This window comes from Trachypithecus francoisi, unplaced genomic scaffold (genome assembly GCF_009764315.1).
Source record: "Trachypithecus francoisi isolate TF-2019V2 unplaced genomic scaffold, Tfra_2.0 Lachesis_group5, whole genome shotgun sequence".
Taxonomy (NCBI): Eukaryota; Metazoa; Chordata; class Mammalia; order Primates; family Cercopithecidae; genus Trachypithecus; species Trachypithecus francoisi.
Window position 1 is genome coordinate 106,193,377 of NW_022681470.1, and position 21,237 is coordinate 106,214,613.

The following is a 21,237-nucleotide window of genomic DNA, read 5'->3' on the forward strand; positions in this document are numbered from 1 at the left end:
TCTGCTGGTGGTGGTGAGAAAGAAAGAGCACAGGTTCTGTGGTCTGAATGTTTGTGTCCCCCTACAGATTCATACATTGGAAGCATAGCCCCCAAGGTAACGGTGTGAGGAGATGGGGCCTTTGGGAAGTGATTAGGTCTTGCGGGCTCAACCCTCATGTTGGGATTAGTGCCCTGATAAAAGAGGCCCCAGAGAGCTAGCTGGTCCCTTCCACTGTGAGGATACAGCATGAAGGCAATGTTTCTGAGCCAGAAAGCAGGCCTCGCCGGACACCAAATCTGCCAGTGCCTTGACTTCCCAGCCTCCATAACAGTGAGAAATACATTCTGTGGTTTATAAGCTACCCAGGTTTTGATATGTTGTTATAGCAGCTTGAATGGACCAAGACAGTGGGCTTTGGGGCCAGACAGAACTGGCTTGAATCCCCCTTTCTGTCACTAGTAGTTCTGTGGCCTTAGGTAAGTCACTTTGATTCTTCAAGCATTCAATAAGAGTAAGACTTTCTTACGAGATTTTGAGATAATGTTCTTACAAAGTAAGTATGGAAAAAATAGCAAATAGCAGATATTGTTGCCACTTCAATAATTGTTATTTTAAGGCATAATCCCTTCTTTCAGTGAGCTTGCCATCTAGTTGAGGAGGGAAGATTCATGCAATTAAAAACAGAATTTCCAAGACAATGTAACCTAAAGACCAAAAGAGAGATCTGAGTAGCAAAGGCTGTGAGATTCAGAGAAGCCCTGGGGGTTCCCAGCCCTGAAGTCAGCACAGCTCTTCCCCCCCTGTGCAAGCTGGGTTCTTACTGAGTAAGCCCGACTTGCCGGCTTGCCCATGGGTTCCTACTCTGTGAATTTATTACTTGAAAATGCCTGGCACCTAGGGCTGGCCTGCTTCCTTGTAGATGTGGAACACAGGTCTGCGTGCTGAATCTTTGTGACGCACACAGAGACAGGCTCTTTCCCTTAGTGACAGTGCTCCCTCCAGGGGCCATCTTGGGTCTGGGGAGTGACAGCCGTATTATGAGCAGCCTCCTAGAAAACAAATATGGATTCTTAATTCTAAAGCCAATTTCCAAATGCGTTCTAGCAGGGCACACAGAAATGAAGCCCGCTTCACAGAGTTAACAGCGCTCACTCCCATCTGATGGCAGGAGACAGAGACACAGACTAGCCTAATGAGAACTGATTGGGATATTCTGTCTGGCGATAATAGCAAATGTAAAACAGTGAAACCTCGGACTCCCCTTCTGGTTGCTGTCGGATTGGTGTAATAAGCCGGCACACACAGGCACACACATGCGTATATCTGTAAAATTAAATTCCCCAGAGAATCTGACCAAGGCAATGCCCACTCTCTTGTTTTTAATAATAATAATATTTTCCATTTAATCTTTCTTAGAATTTGTGGAAGTTTTGTCCATTCCAAACTCAAAGGAAAAAAATTAGCATTTAGATAGGATTGCACCAGCATTAAAATCAATTGAAATGGAAACAGAGATCACGGGAAGGTTGAGACGCCTGGAGGTTTTTCCATAGGATGATTCTGATATGACATTCAGAGTGCCCAAAGCATACCTCTCCCCATGTCTCATCATCAGTATGCACTCAGCTTTGTCCCCAGGTACCTCTTTCTCACACATATTCCTCTCCAAGTCTCCTGAGAATCACATTTGTGACAGCAGAGCCCCTTCCAAGCTCCAGCTCCTCTTTCTCCAGAAATAATCATTGCAAAGGAGACACAAGGCATAGGGTCTTTGCTGTCCAGGGTGTAGAGACATGAAATGCCCCTCGTTTGCCCTATAGACTTAAAATACTCTCTTTAGGTTCTTCTTCCTGCCCCTGCCCCCACAGCTATACCCACTTTTCTCAGTCACACACCCTCAACTTTCCCTACATTCAAATTCCAGACAATTCTTGCAGCCTCAGAAATGCATTGGAGGCCTATACTGACTGGGCAAGGACTTCAAGGAAGTCACCTAGAGGTCACAGACAGCAAAGTGTCCCCTACACACTACATGGGTTCCATAGGCAGGGACCTAATAGGGAAGCTCAACGGTTGTCTGTGATTCTTGTGTGGACAACACCAGCCCACATCCTAATTGACCTCAGTGATTCCTGTCTGCCATCCATTTGGGGATAGTTTCAGGATCTGTCCACAGCATTCAGAAGCCTCCATAATCTGGTGCATCACTGACTCTATCTGCCAGTGGTAAATTCTTGAAACAGAGACCGACAGCTGCTTTTACTGAGCTGCCTCTAGAGCCATTGTTGCCCTCAGATCTCCTCATAAACCAGACTCATATTCTTTTTCATTTTGCCTTTTGCTGTTGCTCTCCCGGAATCACCAGACCACAGGAGTGAGGCTTATTTAGTGCTAATGTCTTACGTGTGGTTGATATTTTCCTGTCTCGCAAACTCATTTATCTGAGTCCCTGGTCCAAACCCTATGCACTCCTGCCAGTTGCTCCTCAGCATTCCTTCCTTAATGTGAGCCCCACTGTACTCCTCTGGCCTCTGTGTTCATCCCCGCTTCCACACTTCTCCCTACCTCTCTTGTTTCCATTCCAGCTTCTGAGTCCCTGTCCCAGGCTCAGTCCTTTGAACCCTCCAGCTGGAAGTGTAACTTTGGATTCTTTTCTCATACAGGAAGATGATTTGAATGGGATCCACATTGTGGCCTTTGCAGAGAAGAGTGACCCAGGTAGGAAATTTTCAATCTGCTCTTTTACAACTTTAGCAAGAACCGATTTCTCACCTTTGTCAGCCCTCACCTTTCTCTTCTCTCACGTCCCATCCACAATGCAACTGCAAGATATTGGGCACCCCCTGGTGGCACCCATTAAGTATGAGTTTGTTTTCAATTGTGCACATGGCTAAGAGAAGAAAAGGTGTGAACAAATCAGAATGTTATAGACTACCAGGTTCCTACACCGTTGCACAGCAATGGACCAACACACTGAGTCAGTGGGATTTGCAGCAGAGAAAGAGTTTAATAATCACAAGGTTGCCAAATGGGTAAGGGGAGGGATTCTCAAGCCACAAATCCAATTCTTCAAGGGGTTCTGGGCAAGGGTTTTTAAGAGGGTCATGGAAGGTGAGGGCCTGGAAAATTGGGGTCATCGATTGATCTGGGTAAGAGGATGAAATCATGAGGATGTGGAAACTGCATTATTCCACAAGTCAGCTCCTTGCTCAGCCTTTTAGACCAGCTGATGTCAGTAGTTTTATTGGTATGCAGAACCTAAAAGAGAAACTCAAATGGAAATCTTATTGTATTAGTCAGTTCTCACATTGCTGTAAAGAAACACCAGAGACAGCGTAATTTATAAAGAAAAGAGGCTTCATTGGCTCACAGTTCTTCAGGTTGTGCAGGAAACAGGGCAGTATCTGCTTCTGGGGAGGCTTCAGGGAGCTTTTACTCATGGCAGAAGGCAAAGCAGGAGCAGACATCTCACATGGCAGGAGCAGGACCAAGGTGGTGGGGAGGTGCCACACACTTTTATATAACCATATCTTGTGAGAATTCACACCAAGTGGGGCATAGTGTTAAACCATAAGAAACCACCCCCATGATCCAATCATCTTCCACCAGGCCCCACCTCTAGTATTGGGGACTACATTTGAACAGGAGATTTGGGTGGAGAACACAGATCCAAACCATATCATTTTTAATCTCACCATGTCTTAAATTTTATCTATAGAACAGAGAAGGGACAATGAGTCTTGTGACAAGAGCTACATTATCCTGGGGTAGTACACAGTGACCAGAAGTGGGCCAGAGGGCAAGTCAGCTTCAACATGGCTGCTGATGGTGTGGGAAGCCTAGCGGGATTTTATTTTTTTCTCCAATTGATTTTATAAAATGCTTCTGGAGATGCTTTCAAGAACCTCAAACATTCTGCTTTGCTGCCCAAACATAGAAAGGTACACTGGGCACTGGGGAGGATATTAAAACATACCAGCTTTACAGGGTGTGTGTGTGTGCATGTGTGAACTTCTGTTCACATTAAATATTTATTTACCAATTTTGCCATCGAGCCTATATCAACCACAATTCTACCTGAAAATAGGATAAATGTATACTTTGATCCATAAAATATTGTCTGTGCTTAGGAAGTGAAGTAGGAAACATTCCCCTAAATAATGAGAACTGGGGAAAATGAGCAGCTTATTTTAAATGTGCAAGATGACCCTGTAAATGAATTTGTAACTTTGTTTTTGGAACTTGGACAGCTTTTCTCTGGTTTCATTCTTTTCAACACCAGTGGAGAGTGAAGTGCAGGCAAATTAATTTTGTAGGTAGCAATTTCCTATGGCAGTACTCTGTGAGATAGAGAGTCCCCAAAAGAAAGTGGAAGCACAGATTCTGAAGTGCATTTTGGAAACCCTGAGACAACCCAGAATGTAACCAAAGACAAGGGAATGTAGACTTTCATGGTACTTGCTGGGGACCTCAGTTTCTTATGCACTCACAGGGAGAGATCTAGATAGAGATGGTTCCACTGGACAGATCAGGAAACAGCCATTTGGAGAAGTTAAAAAAAAAAAACTGCCCAAGAGAACACAGTTAGTGGTAGATCATGAAGGGTGAACAGATCTCCTTGTTCATCAATATACAGCTGATTCTTGCACAATGTCTTGACACATGGTAGGTGCTCAATAAATATTTGTCTGGCAGATGATTAGAGAGTTAGATGACCAAACAAGACCAAGCCCCAAACTCTTCACTGGCAGACCAGCTTTTCCTTCCCTTTTTTGGCAATACACTAATAGCCTCCATAGTTTCTTACAGAGTGAAACCCAGATTTTTTATCATATAATTTGTAAAATCAAGATATAATCCATATACCATAATAGTAACCCTTTTAAAGTGAAGATTTCAGTGGTTTTTAGTACATTCACAAAGTTGTGCAAACATAATCAGTATCTAATTCTAGAATATTTTGAAAAACAGCCATTAGCAGTTACTCCCATTTCCCTCTCACCCACCTCTGCAGGCAGGAATTACTTACTATCTCTACAGTTTGCCTATTCTGGACATTTCATATAAATGGAATCATTTACTATGTAGCCTTTTGTGTGTGACATCTTTCACTTAGCATGATGTTTTCAAGATGTCCCAATGATATTGCACATATCATTCCTTTTAAGGGCCGAATACTATTCCATGGTATCAAAACCAAATTTATATTCTGAATTATCTGAGCACTCTGTTGGCTGTTCATTTTTCAGCATGATCTAGCCCTTGTCTCCACCCCCTCAAAAAAAGCCAGAGTGGTTTCAGTGGGTTTTCCACAGATTCTGGCCACCACTCTGCCCCGGAGGAGCAAATAGCAAAGGAAGCCAATTGCCTAAGGTTTACAAGCTGTAATCAAACAGAATTGGATCCCTGGTGTTATGTGAACAGAGATGCAGTTGCCATAGGCAGCAGCCTGCTGGCCAGACTCCAGAGGGCTCCTTCCCCACCTCACCTGCCCCCTTCCAGGATTGTGGGGAAGCCTGTCTGGCTCTTTGGAACAATAGAACAAAGAGGCCTCCCCGAAGTTGCAGGAACCTGTTTGACCGAGATTGCTGCTGTAATGAATCAAGCTCCAGAAACTACTTCCACCTCCTCCCTGTACAAATATCCCTGGGCCTGAAGCTGTGCCTTTCCCCAAAAGAGCCCAAGCTGGGGCTTGTACTGGGAAGCTGTAAGCACGCACTGAGGTGAGGGGAGAGGGAGGGGTAGGAGCTCTAGAAGCATCTTCTGTGAGCGAGGGCCTTGCCACTCAGGGTTGGGAGAGGGAAAGAACTGTCTGTGAAAGTCCCTGACTCTGAATTTGTGGTTAATCAGTGATTTACCTGCAGAGCACTGATGTGTAACCTGGGGCAATGGGCCTGACTGCAGGATTAGGAATTTCATTCCTGCATACAGTCCCTCTGCATTCCTTTGCTCTTGCTAACAAGTTAGACATGGCCTTTCGCCCCAACAAAACACCTACCCCACCAACCCAAGGAAGAAGATCATACATTCAGGAAAATAATACAGTTCTTCTTAAAGAGCTAACATTATTGAGGAACTGTGCTAGGAGCTTTATGTAGATGACCTTATTTAGCACCTAAAGCCACTCTGTAATATGTGCATGATGATTATTTTCTAGTATCAGATGAGGAACGTGAGTTTTAGAGGTTAAATAAGTTGCCCAAATCACTCACTGTACCTAAGCCAAGATTCAAATTCAAGCAGGCTGTCTTGACCTCTAAATACATCATGACTATGAGGGAGATAATGGTGATTGTCACTTACTGTATACTTATATGTACACAAGAACCCCATGAGGAAGGCATTATTTTTATTACAACTGAGGAAGCTGAGGCTGAGAGAGCTTACCTCACTGGGAAGCATAAAGTTGGAATGACGCTGAGGACGTCTGGCTTCCCAGCCCACACCCTTAACCACAAGGCCCTGCCATAGGTTACATGAAGTCATCAGGGTAGCAACTCTGAGTGGCATGTAAGTCTGTAGCAGGACCTTGTGCTAAGTGATCATTTGCTCCTCCTTCCTGCCTCTCTATTGCCCTTCACCATCTTCTCCACCTCCAACATTTGAAAGACAAGAAAGCGGAGACCCAGGGCAATGCAATGGCATGTTTGAGATCACAGGGTTATAGGAATAGTGGAAAATCGAGCTTAGATTTCCCAAGGGCCCCTTCTGTGCACAGTCCACCCTATCACACCAACTCCAAACAATGTCCCAGCCAGTGCAGGCTCTGAGCATGTGCAGTGCTGCCTCATGTACTGGGGAAGGGGGCACGAGCAGGCAGAGCAGGGGGAGGTGAGAAGAGCGCAAAACCACCTGGAAGCTTGAGAGCCTAGTCAGTGAATAAAAGTCCGGTTTCCTCCCACTGTCCAGGTTTGGGATCTAAGATTATACAACAGCAACAACCACACATCCCAGTGATCCAGCTGCCCCAACCACTTCCTTCTCCCAACAGTTCTGACATGACCCTCATGGCCAAGAACTGGAGTTCACCCCTTGTAGAAAGCTGAGGGCAGGCAGCAACCCTGTACTCCCACCCCTACCTGCCAGGAGGCAGGGTCTGCTCTCCTGGCCCTAGAGCCTAATCGCTGGATCTCATCCCATGCCCTCAGGCAGGCCTGGCTGGGAAGGACATTTCCTAGTCCTGCGCTCTTGCCCATTGCCTGGTGGTGCCGCCAGTCTTCCTCCAGCTCCTGCGCTCAAAGCACCCGCCAGAGCCGCTCGTCTGACAGGTTTGAAAATGAACAACTCTCTTCCTCACCACCCCTAGATGTACCTGTGTCAGGCTGACATCTTCTTTATAACATGTGATGAAAGATTTGCAAAGCGGCATTTCTACATGAGTGCATGCTGGATGGATATCCTCAAAGGGCACTGGGAATATTAGCGCTAACAAGCTGGAAATGCAAGGACAGGCTGCTGTCTGCGCATGTGGAACAGAATTAGTGATAGGCCCTGGAAGGAATGTCTCCAAGCTCTGTTCCATACAAGCTTCCACTGCTTCAGGTTCTTGTAAAAATATTTTTGAGACCCATTGTCTCAAGTAGGACCACTAACTGCCTCTTTGAGCTTTTGATTTTAAATTTGGTTTATCAAATGTAACATTTGGTTCTTTCTTTCTTTCTTTTTCTTTTTTTTTTTGAGACAGAGTCTCCCTCGATTGCCCAGGCTGGAGTGCAGTGGCACCATCTCTGCTCACTGCAACCTCCACCTCCCGGGTTCAAGCGAGTCTCCTGCCTCAGCCTCTTGAGTAGTTGGGATTAGAGGCATGGGCCACCACATCTGGCTAAGTTTTGTATTTTCAGTAGCCTCCCAAAGTGCTGGGATTATGGGCGTGAGCCACTGTGCCTGGCCTGGTTCTTGCTATGTGTCGAATGTTATTCCAAGCACTTAACACGTATCAACATATTTAACCTTTGCAACAACCCAACGTGTTAGGTGCTGTTTTTATCATCTTCTGCGGTGTACAGATGAGAAAATAGAGGGACGAAGAAGTTAAATAATGTCCCCAGCTCACATGGCTAATCAGTGATAGAACTGGGATTCAAACCTAGCAGTCCAGCCCCAAGTCTGGGCTCTGTAACCACCAGCTTAAGCTTCTCTTCATCACAACACCACGTCATTTGACTTTTTCACCAATTCCGGGATCTTAGGGCCAGAAGACAGGCAGAGAAAGAGGGCTGTGGTAAGGAGTGGTGGCGTATTCACATGTCTCAAGTGCAGTCTCACAGCCGTGGGGCCCAGACAATGTCCCCTGTCCTACGCAGATGTTTGCCTCTCACAGGTGACTTCTTGGCAATTCCATCTTGTGAGAGGAGAGCTCCCGGCCTTGTCTGTCCCTCTGAGGTTTCCCAAAGGGTCCAGTTCAGATGCTGGGCTGCTTTTTGAGAATTTCATACTTACCGAATGAGCTCTGGCCTAGAGACCAATAAGGCCTTTCTGAGAGAGGACCTGTCCTATACACCCTTGTGTCTCAGCCCCTGGCTCTGGGCTTAAGATGTTGTGGGAGCTCAAATTATACCTGCCTGATGAAAACAGACAAACAAACAGAACCCTTACGCCTGTAATCCCAGCACTTTGGAATTGCAGGCAGGTGAATCACAAGGTCAGGAGTTCGAGACCAGCCTGGCCGACATAGTGAAACCCCATCTCTACTAAAAATTCAAAACTTAGCTGGGCGTGGTGGCATATACCTGTAGTCCCATCTACTTGGGAGGCTGATGCAGGAGAATCATTTGAACCCAGGAGGCAGAGGTTGTAGTGAGCCGAGACCACACCATTGCACTCCAGCCTCAGTGACAGAGTGAGACTTCATCTCAAAAACAAAAACAAAACAAAACAAACAAACAAAAACCCCTCCCGTCAAAGTAGTGGAAAAAAAAAAAAAAGCCTTGAAATGATTTAACAGTGTGATGGGAGTGGAGGAGAAAAAGGAAGAAGACAGAGGAAGTCTTTATGAGGCCCTTCTGCCTGTGTCTCCCTACACACTTTACCCAACCCACATGTTGAGAGCATCTCATTATATCAACATGCCTGAGAGGTCATGTGGCTGCTGTTCTCTCTACCTTCAGAGGAGGAGACGAAAGGGGAGCGGTTAAGCGACCTGTGCAAGGTCTTTAAACTCCAGACCCAGTGTCCTCTTTAGACACAACCTCTAAGCTCTGTGGTTCCAGCCCCGGCCATTTATCTGTCCACCTGCCACACAAGTAAGGGCAGGACCCCACTCTAAGAGCTTGGCCCTCCCAAGCTCAGGCCTCTCCTCACAGGAGCAGAGACCCTGAGGCCCAGAACTTCCCATGGCATGGAGTCAGGAAGGGTCCCTTTCAGTGCCTTTGTGGAGTGAGCACAGCCAGCGTGCTGGGGGCCTGTTCGCTCCTAGGCCGCTGCTTGGTCTGAGACACATGAGCCTCTGCCGAATGTGGCCTTGGCTCCTGACTTGGCTGTGCCTGGCCTGGGACCGGTCCCCTAGGGCTTGGTGAAGGCTCATTCCCATCAGTCCCTGCCAGGGAAACAGGAGAGGATAATCACCAGTTTCTCCTCACACAAAGATGTGATTCCCAGAGGCCACTCACTTGCCGTGAGAAACCTCCTGGTTCAACGTGCATCCCTTGGCTCTGGGTCATGGTCTCTCAGGACTCCAAGCCTGAGTGGCAGGAGAGGAGCAGTTCTCACAGCTCCAGTACATCCATCTCTGAGACACCAGTCCCACTCAGAGCCATCCCTGAGTTAGCCAACCCATCATACTGCAGCTGCTGGGAGGCGAGGGCTTGGCAACGTGGTTTGAAGGAGGGGATGGGAAGGTAGAGGCCAGCCTGCCAGCGTGATGGGAAGGTAGAGGCAAGCCTGCCAGCCCGCCAGCCCTGGCGCTGACCCCATGGACAGTTTCCTCAGTGTCCCAGCCCCTGCTTCCCTGATGTTGAAGCTTTCACACTGGGCTTAAAAATCTTAAGCACAAACTCGAGAAAGGAAGATGGCAGCAACACTGGTAGGAGTGAGGAGACCTCAGAGGGTAGGAGACAGTGGAAGTGGCTCCAGACGTGCAGACTTAAGACCTGAGTTCAACTCTCAACTCTACCATTTGCTGCTGTGTGATGCTGGGCAAGTCATTTGCTCTCCTTGGGTCTTAATTCCATCCTCTTTAAAATGGAGATGATAAAATCTTCCTAACCTCCATCAAGATGAGTTGTAAAAATCAAATGCAAAAGTACTCAGTACCCAGTAAGTGTTCAATAGACACTCAGAAAATAAAGGTTGGAGCAGCGTGATTATAGACTTTCTGCATGTGGAGAACAATGTCCTGTGTCCTGGTTGGGCGTGGTGGCTTTCGCCTATAATCCCAGCACTCTGGGAGGCTGAGGTGGGAGTATCGCTTGAGCCCAGGAGTTCAAGACCAGCTGGGACAACACAGAGAGACTTCATCTTTACAAATAATAATTAAAAAATTAACTGCGTGGTGACGTGTGTCTCTGATCCCAGCTACTTAGGAGGCTGAGATGGGAGAATCACTTGAGCCTGGGAAGTCAAGACTGCAGTGAGCCGTGATTGCACCACTGCATTTCAGCCTGGGGAACAGAGCGGGACTCCATCTCAAAACAAAACAAAAAAGAACAATGTCTAGTGTCCATAAAGGAAGAAATTGGGGAGTAAACGTCATGTGTATAAAAGGAGATTTCAATTGGATGCAAGGATAAGATTCTTGGCTGTTAGAATGATCAACTCTGTAGTCAGCCTTTAGCAATGCCGAAGTGTCTCAGTCCCGGAAATATTCAAAAGATACAAATGTTTTGAGTGTGGGCTATTCACCTACCTGGATGTTTGGAATATCTGGGTTGCGGGGTCTCTTCTCATTTTGAGAACTGATGCTTTTCTGATGACTGCAGAGACTAGTCCTCTACTTGCTATGTCTAGATAACTATTAGCCTACACATCTCTGAATAGTATTTCCCCCTTTTTCTCTATATACTTTTGTGAAGTATGGGCTATCTTTCTGGAACATGCATGACCACAGTCTTGAAAGACCTCCAAGCCATGTCTACCACTGATAAAGGAAACATTTACTCATTTTAAACTCAGTCATTCATCCATGTAATTTTAACAGTGGACTAGTTCTTGCTTAACATTGAATTACTAAAGTGAAACGTGGCTTCCTACACCTGCCTTCCTGGTCAAAAAGGGAGGATCCAGAGAATGTTTCTGATTTCCAGGGGACCTGCCAGTTTTACAAAGAAACAGAGGCTCTCTTTGGAAAAAATTGAACTTGTAACTTACAATTTTAGCAACTGAATACATGTGAGACCAGGTTAGCTACCTTAACTCACTTTCACAGATTAATGAGAATCCATTTTAACATGTCTGCACTCAAGGCTGGAGTCTGAAGAGGGGAGAGCCCTGGAGGCTCGTAAGCCTTTGATCAGGAATATCCACACAAGCTAATGCCTTAAAAGCAAAGGAATTAAACCTTTTCCTGACCCAGTTATCAAGGTAGGGTTCTCATGGTCACACCAGCTGGCACAGCCATCCCTGAAGCCTTTGGTCACAGAATCAGCAACAGGAGCCGGAAGGCACTGCCCCACGCTGTACTGTCTTGTGATGTAGTTTTCTGTGGGCATGTTCTCTACCACGTGGATCCAAGACTGCCTCCACCCCACTCCCGGTGCCCAGATCACTGAACTTAATACCGATGTGGTAAATGAACAGAGGAACGGCCAGGCTTAGGGAGTTCCAGCCAGCTTCCTTGCCTTTGAATATAGAATGTTAGGTAATTTAAGTAAAATAATGGCTAAATCTTACTCTATGCCAGGCACTGTCCAAGTGCTGCAGAGAAACTGATTCATTTAACTCACAACTACCCAGTGAAGTAGATGCTATCATTGTCATCATCCCTGTTTTACAGATGAGGAGACAAACATTAAATAACTTGCTCTAAGTCACACTCTAAGGGTACATCCAGGACCTTGGCCAAGGTCATTTGGCCCCAGAGTCTGTGTGTTTAAGGGCTATGCTGGGTTGACTCCCTGAAGAATGGGCTCTGTTCCGTCATTAAAAGTATTCGGGGACACAGACATTGTCCATTACAGAGTTCATCACCCTGAACATCAGAAACCTGCCCTTGGATCTAGAGGAAACTTTTTCAGCTTTAATGTCAACCTTATTTATTAATTTATTCTGGGAATGGTTTTCGAGATTGCTTTGCTTCTCCATAGACACAAAGAATATTCTCCTTACAAAAACCTTTTTATTTTCTTGAAAGTGGGCTGTAAGCCACACTTTTGACTTTGCTCATTTACATAAATACTACAATCCATTTGATTTTTCTTGCACAGTTCAGTTTTTCTTTTCGTCTCTTAACCTGCTCTAGAATGTCAAATAGGAATGTAGTAGGTATGTTCTTGTATACCACATTCCTTTTGATGAATCCCAATGTTTTTTTTTTTTTTTTTTTTTGAGAGGGAGTCTCGCTCTATCGCCCAGGCTGGAGTGCAGTGGCCGGATCTCAGCTCACTGCAAGCTCCGCCTCCCGGGTTCCCGCCATTCTCCTGCCTCAGCCTCCCGAGTAGCTGGGACTACAGGCGCCCGCCACCACGCCCGGCTAGTTTTTTGTATTTTTTAGTAGAGACGGGGTTTCACCGTGTAGGCCAGGATGGTCTCGATCTCCTGACCTCGTGATCCACCCGTCTCGGCCTCCCAAAGTGCTGGGATTACAGGCTTGAGCCACCATGCCCGGCCTGAATCCCAATGTTAAGAGAGTTTTTCGCCGGGCGCGGTGGCTCAAGCCTGTAATCCCAGCACTTTGGGAGGCCGAGACGGGCGGATCACGAGGTCAGGAGATCGAGACCATCCTGGCTAACACGGTGAAACCCCGTCTCTACTAAAAAATACAAAAAACTACCCGGGCGAGGTGGCGGGCGCCTGTAGTCCCAGCTACTCCGGAGGCTGAGGCAGGAGAATGGCGTGAACCCGGGAGGCGGAGCTTGCAGTGAGCTGAGATCCGGCCACTGCACTCCAGCCTCGGCGACAGAGCCAGACTCTGGCTCAAAAAAAAAAAAAAAAAAAAAAGAGAGAGTTTTTCCCATAAGAAAACAACAGCGCTCTGTTGTATATTCAGCTTGTAGTTCTGGGTCACAGATTCTGTCCCTCCACAACACTCGTGCCTATCTAGACTCTCCTTTCCTTTATGTGAATCAGTCTCTTGCACCACAAGTTTGCTTTCTACTTTCATTTGAGTCTGTGTTGTTGCCTTTCATCCTCTTTGTGAATTTCAGATTTGTCATGTCCCTTTTACGTTTGACTCTCTCTCATCTTCCAAAGTATTGGCAGTGTCACCTCATTGATTATCATTTCTTTATTTTCTGCAGCTAAAAACAGTAACTGAAGTTGTTTTGGAGGAATTCCTCCTTGTGGTCTTTGTATTATGATTCCTATCTCTACAGATAACCAAGGTGGCACCATATTTCCCTCTCTCTGTGACAGACACATGGCCAAAGGAGAACCCGTAGTGTCCACATCTGGCAGCCAGTGATACACTGGAGGGGCCGGACCTTCTCAGTTCCACCTACAGGCAATAGGAGTATTGCCCCTACCCCACCTTGCCCCCAGTCCCGCAATTACAGATAAATGAACTCTAATGCTTAGAGCCCTGTCAGTCTCCGGTGTCTGTCATAATCTCGTTTGCAATATGGTTATGGGCACAGATTAAAAGATCACCCAAGTCCACTCTGTATCTCTGCAAGAAATGGACACCAGCCATAAAGACCCCTTCTAGGCCTGACACAGTGACTCAAGTCTGTAATCCTGCACTTTGGAAAGCTGAGGCAGGATCACTTGAGCTCAGGAGTTCAAAACCAACCTGGGCAACAATGTGAGACCCCTGTCTCTACAAAATAAAACAATAAAAATCTAAAAACTAGCTGGGCATAATGGCACACACCTGTAGTTTTAGCTACTTGTGAGGCTGACACAGGAGGATCATTTGAGCCCGGGAGGTCGAGGCTGCAGTGAGCTATGATCCCACCACGCACTCCAGCCTGGGCAACTGAGACCCCCCACCCCCCAAAAAAAACAAAACAAAGGAACTTCTCCACTAGTCCACTAGAGGTCGCTGTGCTTCCCACATAATAAGGCCTAAGGAGGCTCAGCCTGAATCTTCAGTGTGAGCTAGCAACAGTGACTACATCAACTCAAAAACTCAAAGTGGAGTTGCTAAGAATAGTATGCATTTTGCCTGGAATGCATTAGAGATAAGGAAGTGTAGAAAAAAACTTTTACCAAGAGTCCAAAAGCGCCAAACAAAAGCTAGCATTCCTGGAGAGAGGAGAGGCTTGCTAAACAGAGGCCATAGGGAGGAGCTCAAGTTTGCTAAGATTCCAGGCAAAAGAAAAAGCTTTGCAAAGAAAACACAGTTAATTGAATTCCCAAGTAGCTGGTGAGTTACTTATATTCAAGGTATAAATTTCAAGCCACAAATTCAGCTATGCAAGAACTGTAACTTTATTATTTAGAACTGAACCTAAATTTCAATTTTGAGTGTATACCACTGAGTGGTGGAAGCTGGGGCTGATAATTAATGGTCCTCCACCCCAATTCCACCATCCCGAGGGATCCAGGGTCTCTCTGGTTCCCAGGCATAGCTGAGTGGGGTGCACATCTGGTGTGGGTCATTGTCACCTGTCCAAGTTTCTCAGAATGACAAGACAACTCCATGGGGCCTTTCGACAGGCTTTTCTGCCCTAGTGCTCCTATACCAGGGGGTTCTCTAAGGGATTCTGGGATCTTTTCATTTGCCTAAGTTTAATTCTGAAACAAATCATAGGTCTTCTATACCCTGGGATTCCCGGAAACAATGGAGATTCTGTACATGGACACACATGCACACATGGCTTGTGTTTCTGCACATGCACACGCACACACACACACGCACACACACGCATGCACACGCACACATACACACACGCACGCACACACACACAGGCGCAGTTTAGTATTCTCAGGGACCTTCCAGAATCTAAACCATTTTTTCAGTTTCTAGCTGGGGGCTAGGGAGTGGTGCTGAGGGTTGAGAGTATGCTATCTCTTACTAAACATTCTCCTATAATTTTTGTTTATGGCAAAAGTTGTATGCTCCCAGTCCTTCAAGGTTTAGGCTTTTAAAGCTAAGAAGTTTGTGTTCTTGAAACTTATAAAGCTCCTCTCTGCTTTTCTTATGAATCATCCTGCCCCTAGGGCAATGACTGTTGCTGACTGAACAGAGGGAGGGCCCAGTATACAAGGAAATACGGAGGGAGGGAGGGAGGGAGGGAAGCCCCGTTTACTATCTCAGAGCTGTGAAACCAACTGTAAATCAGAAGCTCGTTTGGTTTGAAGGTTTTAGCAATTCCTGGTTGTAGAAAACTAAGGGTCCAGGCTTAAACATTCTTGGTCCATATAGCAGATGTTACTGGGACTCTAAGGGACGGCAAAGTATCTGTTTCAAGAGATGGCACAGGATCAGTGAGAATAGGCAGGAGTTTCTCTGTTCTGGGACTGACTTTCTGACCCAAGGCTGGGCAGTTTTCACAAACGAAGTTTGGCTTCCAGTGAAAAACCAGCCAGTTCTCTGTGAACCTTTAATCCTTTGTTCAAATTTTTTATTGTTTCCTTTGTATAAGCGGCTTTGTGCCTGGAGCTCTCATCTGACTCATTCTATAGAATAATCCTATAATTGAGGGTAAGCACCAAACGGCCTAAGAAGTCCTCATGGAAAAACCGCACTCTGCTCTCCACGTTAGAAGCTGTGTGTGTGCAGGGGTTACTCAACTCTCTTGAATCCTGCTTCAGATGGCTACGAATTCCTGGAGATCCTGAAACAGGTTGCCCGGGACAATACCGACAACCCCGACCTGAGCATCCTGTGGATCGACCCCGACGACTTTCCTCTGGTGAGTGGCTCCGGCCAGCGCCCCACCCTCAGTTGCTGTCACAGCCTCATGATTGCGTTTAGCATCCAAGGAGGTGAAATAGGCGGAGGCACTTGAAGACACCCAGTGACAGCCCCCATCCAATGTGGGAGGTCTTGGCCCTTGGGGCAATATTGAACTTGGGGCCTGGTGCTGACCCTGAAAGGATGAGGCTTACTCCCTGGAGTTGAAACCAGGAGTTGAAAACCCTTGACCCTCGGAGACCCACCCAAGTGAGCAGGGTAAACTCCTTCGGGGGCAGCTCCAGAGCTGCCCCTCACCACTGCACTCACTGTCCCCAGAACTACTTTTACTTTCTGGGTGGGGATCATCGTTCTGAGGCCACCTGAATTACCAAGTAATAAAAATCAGAGATGAACATTTTTCAGCGAGTTCAGAACTTTGTGGAGAGAAAGAGAGCATATGCCTGTCATGTTCATCGTGTTCTCCCCAGGACCTAGCATAGTGTCTAGCCTACGATGAATGTGAAAGAACCTTAAAGTCCACACTTTTGCTAGTGTCCATGATCAGTGGCCTGAAAGCTTTGATTATACTTATATGTTTTTAAAAAGAATAAACAGAATTTGTACACTACATGAATTGAACCCTGGTACTGGTTCTGGTACTGATAATAAGTACTGGTACTGATAATAAGCATAGCTGATATACTCTACTGTATGCATGGAACTATAGTAATGCTTTACATGCTTCATCACAGCAATCCTCTCAACAATGCTGTGAAGTAGGTACTATTACAATCCCTGTCACAAGGTGGAGAGAATGATAGCTGGGGAGGTTAAAGCTAGTGAGTGATAGATGTGATATTCCAATCTAGGTCTACATGATGCTAAAGCTTGGTCTACCTACTGCTTTAGGTAAAAGCTTATTGTGGTAATCAGTACAAGTTTAGTTATCATTAGGTTATGAATGATGACTTTATCTTCCAGGAATTATCACTAGTTGCATAGGTCTTGACTGATGATACTGTGATTAAAGAGAGAAAATTGAGAGGCATCTCAAGGGTCCTGAAAATCAGCCCTATGTAGAGGAGGGGGACGAATCAAAGGCAGAGGCTTCCATGACACTTGAGACCATTGTCGTAGCACTGGGTAATTATAACAAAGTCATGGCCATATAAGACTGCATACAGTACAGCTTTGTTGATATAGCTTCTGCCTGGTTGTGTTTCTAGTTTATCTGACTATTTTGTTATATAAGCTTGCAGATGGTTTGCAGTTTTCCTGGCCAGTTCTTTTTTTTTTTTTGAGACAGGGTCTCACTGTGTCACCCAGGCTGGAGTGCAGTGGCATAATCTCAACTTACTGCAGCCTTAAGCTCCCAGGCTCAAGCAATCCTCCTGCCTCAACCTCCTGAGCAGTTGGGACTATAGGTGTGTGCCACCATGCCCAGCTAATTTTTAAAATTTCTTGTAGAGACAAGGTCTCACTATGTTGCTCAGGCTGGTTTCAAATTCCTGGACTCCAGTCCCAAAGCGCTGGGACTACAGGCGTGAGCCACCGCGCCCAGCCTCTCTTCTGGCCAGTTCTATGTGTTTGCCTTGGTTTTTGCAAAGAAGAAATCTTCAGACTATTCTGATTTCCAGATTCCTGATTATCCCTAGTCCCCACTAGGCCATATATTTGCATGGGAGACTTTCTACCACTGAACATCTCCATTAAAAAAAAAAAATCCTGTGGTTCCTTGCTCCTTTATTTTTGCCCCAGTCAGAGATTTGTCCACATGGAGTCCAAGCCTGGTTGAATGAAGAAGCCTTCTTCTTACTTGGCAACTTATGACCCATCATGGCTTTCCCAGCTATCTCATGTAGCACAAGATAAGGTATTTTTTAAAATGGGACATTAAAAAAGAGGTGGAGGGAAATGGCTCTACAAACTATAAAACAGCCACAAGTAATTTGGAAAGCAACATTAGACCACCTCTATAATTTTCTCTCTTACAGCTGTAGACACATGTTTCCATAATTTATGCTATGTCATCTTTTATTTAATGCTTATTTGAAGTGCTTGAAGGCTGGGGCCAAGTCTTCAATTTGCTAAGTGCCCACAGCTGTTTTGAAGACCTTTAACCAATGGTGACCTAGTTACTGCGATGGGACGGCGGGCGGGTCCTTAACAGAGAATGCGCTCTGCCTGCTGTCTAATCTTATTTTTTTGTTGCTGCAGCTCGTTGCCTATTGGGAGAAGACTTTCAAGATTGACCTATTCAGGCCACAGATTGGGGTGGTGAATGTCACAGATGTGAGTATCCGCTATGAAGGCTTGCTCAGGCACCCTTGGCCTGCCCTGTGTTCTGCTACACAACCTAGATTGTGAGAGCATCTATCAGGAGTCCAGCCTCTTCAGAAGAGGGTGGGGGTCCTGCTCAAGGAAACTTTCCAGTGTGTTCCACGCCTGGTCTCCAAGCCAGTTCCAATCTGTGGTTACATGGCTCTCTTCCATGGACACGTTTTCTTGCCTATGGGGCCAGCCTTTCCTGAATCACTGATTTGGAACTTTCCCCTCAAGTAAACTCTCCTGTATTTACCCCCAAAGCCAAACAACAAACAATAAGATCTCTTTACAAAAGGGAACCCACACCAGGAGTCATCATTGCACAATGGGTGATGGGGCCATTGTAGCCCAGAATCCCAGCCAGGAGACAAGGCCTGCAGAAGGGAAGGAAGAAAATCATATGTGAGTAAGGGGCTTCTCCTCAGAGTTCAGGCATTGTTGAACTGAGGGTGGGACAGGCTAGTGAGGTGCACTGGCAGAATGTGAGGAAATCTTAGATCTCAGTCCAGACATCTGATACAACTCCACCATCATAAAGCTGAAGTGGGGACAGATACAACCAGGCAAATAGTGGACAGAAAGGGATGATCACAGAGGATTATTAGAGCCATACTTAATTGAGGTAGAATCTCTTAAGAATGGGGGCCAAGCCAGGCGTGGTGGCTCATGCCTATAATCCCAGCACTTCGGAAGGCCGAGACGGGTGGATCACCTGAGGTCAGGAGTTTGAGACCAGCTGGCCAACATGGTGAAACCCCATCTCTACTAAAAATACAAAAATTAGCCAGGCATGGTCATGGGCGCCTGTAATACCAACTACTTGAGAGGCTGAGGCAAGAGAATTGCTTGAACCCAGGAGGCAAAATTGCTTGAACCCAGGAGGCAGAGGTAGCAGTGAGCTGAGATCACGCCATTGTACTCTACCCTGGGCAATAAGAGCAAAACTCCGTCTCAAAAAAAAAAAAAAAAAGGAATGAGGGCCAGTTGGCAATGTCTTTCTCCCCGTTGGTAGGTGTTCAATCACCTAGGGAACTCTACATTCATTTATTTTGTAAGCTACTTTAAAATTAATAATAATACATAACTTTTAAAATATGCTCAAGTGAAAACATTTTAAAACAGAACAGTAGAATAGAAGGTCAAAGTAAAAAGTATTTCCGACTCCCCTGACCCAACCCCTAGTCTCATTCCTAGAGGGAACCACCGGTGGTTGTTGCATGGGTATATTACCAGAAATGTCATATATATATTCCACTGGGTAATGGAATACACATTTCCTTTTATGCAACACAAAAAGTATATTACACATACCGTTTTGCTGTTTGACATTTCCATTTAACAATGTGCACATTCCTAGTAAGTGTGAGAGAGTCGGGGGGCACTCAGCATAGCTACTCAGCACAGCTACCCCTAGTCTGGCTCAGCCTTCATGCATCCACTCACTCATTCATTTTGTCCCTCAATGCAGGCTGACAGTGTCTGGATGGACATTCCAGATGATGATGATCTTCCAACTGCTGAGGAGCTGGAGGACTGGATTGAGGATGTGCTTTCTGGAAAGATAAACACTGAAGATGATGATGAAGATGATGATGATGATGATGATAATAATTCTGATGAGGATAATGATGACAGTGATGATGATGATGATGAATAGCCCAACTCCAAACAATTCTGATGAAAACAAAATCACAGCTACCCACTACCATACAGACAGCACAAGGTGGCAGCAAGCAATTCTGCCCCACACCCAGTCGGCTCCTTTCCCTTTTCCATTATCTCTTTTCCCACTCCCTTTGCATCAGGAGCAGTATCATTCAGCAAATGCCTTTTCAAATGCAGCAATCCCACTTAGCAGAGACAGGAGGAAAATTATCCCCATGTTGACTGTCTTGACCGTCATGGAACAGATCTTGTTCTTTGCTGGACCATCAAGGGTCATGGCGGTGCCTGAACATGGCAGTCTGGGGTGAACAATCCCTTAAACACCAGTTTATGTTGTCTTTGATTATGACAGTAACAGAACTGACAGCTTTCTAACTCACAGGCATAGAGTGACCTTATAATCAGAGCCCAGGGAAGACACATGATTAATGATTTAGCTCCCTCCGTACCTCGAACATGAGTTGGAATCCCTCCTCCAGCCAAGACGATCCTTCTTAGGGGAAGGCTAGCCTTGGAAGCAAACTTATAAATCATATTCTCATGGCTCTGTTAAACTTATTGCAAGTGATGGTCATTCATATCATTATGGATATTCAAGCCTTTAGATGGCTGTGGAGAGGCCTTGAAACGTGTACAGGTGTCACTATCATTTCTAGTCTATTAGGAAACTGGGATGGGAGGTGGATTTGCTTTCTAAACTTCCCTCTAGTTGGTAAGTCTCACATATTCATCAGCAGGAGTGGAGGGTGGGGGAAAACTAGAAAGATGAAAGGTTTTATATTTTTCTGATGGGTTTATGTCTCTGACTGGGTCAGCTAGCTTCCTAGCCTAAGCTGGGATCTGAATACCCCTTCTCTGTAGCTGCTAGTGAGCCTTCCCATTTGGATTAAAGATTGCTTTATCCAGCAGTCAATTAACTCTCCAGTTATCAGTACTCTCACAGTGGGCCAGGGCAACAATAATTGGAGTTCATACTGATGCCCTGAGGCACTGAAAAAAATGCCAAAGTGCCTTCTGAGCTGTCTAAAAGTTATACTGTGCTTGGTAGTTTTAGTGTTAAGTGTGCAATATAATTTTCTAATTTATTTTCTCAATCTTTTAGCACACATGTAAGACACTGTACAAATTTTTTGTGGAATACTAGCTAACTAATTCTATGAGTCATTAAACTCATATTTTGAAAATATTCAGACAATGTTGAAAATCCTATCTTGATTTTTCTGACTCTGCTCATTCTCATCTGGCTCCAGTCCTACCTCCTTATTTCTTCTCTATTTTCCTTTCCAGCCCCTCTTCCTCTGCCTGCTCTTTAAATGATGGTGTTTCACAGC

General features: G+C 45.7%; 1 protein-coding gene across 1 annotated transcript in view; it reads left to right on the forward strand.

Annotated features, from left to right (window-relative positions):
• Positions 1-21,105, forward strand: part of CASQ2 (calsequestrin 2) — a 70,114-nt gene extending 49,009 nt beyond the window's left edge. Inside the window, exons 8-11 of the mRNA XM_033200748.1 lie at positions 2,646-2,700; positions 15,832-15,932; positions 18,134-18,208; positions 19,710-21,105. Of these exons, the coding sequence (XP_033056639.1) occupies positions 2,646-2,700; positions 15,832-15,932; positions 18,134-18,208; positions 19,710-19,898 (420 nt within the window). The 3' untranslated portion in view covers positions 19,899-21,105. The remainder of the gene's footprint in view (positions 1-2,645; positions 2,701-15,831; positions 15,933-18,133; positions 18,209-19,709) is intronic.
• Positions 21,106-21,237: the final 132 nt, after the last annotated feature.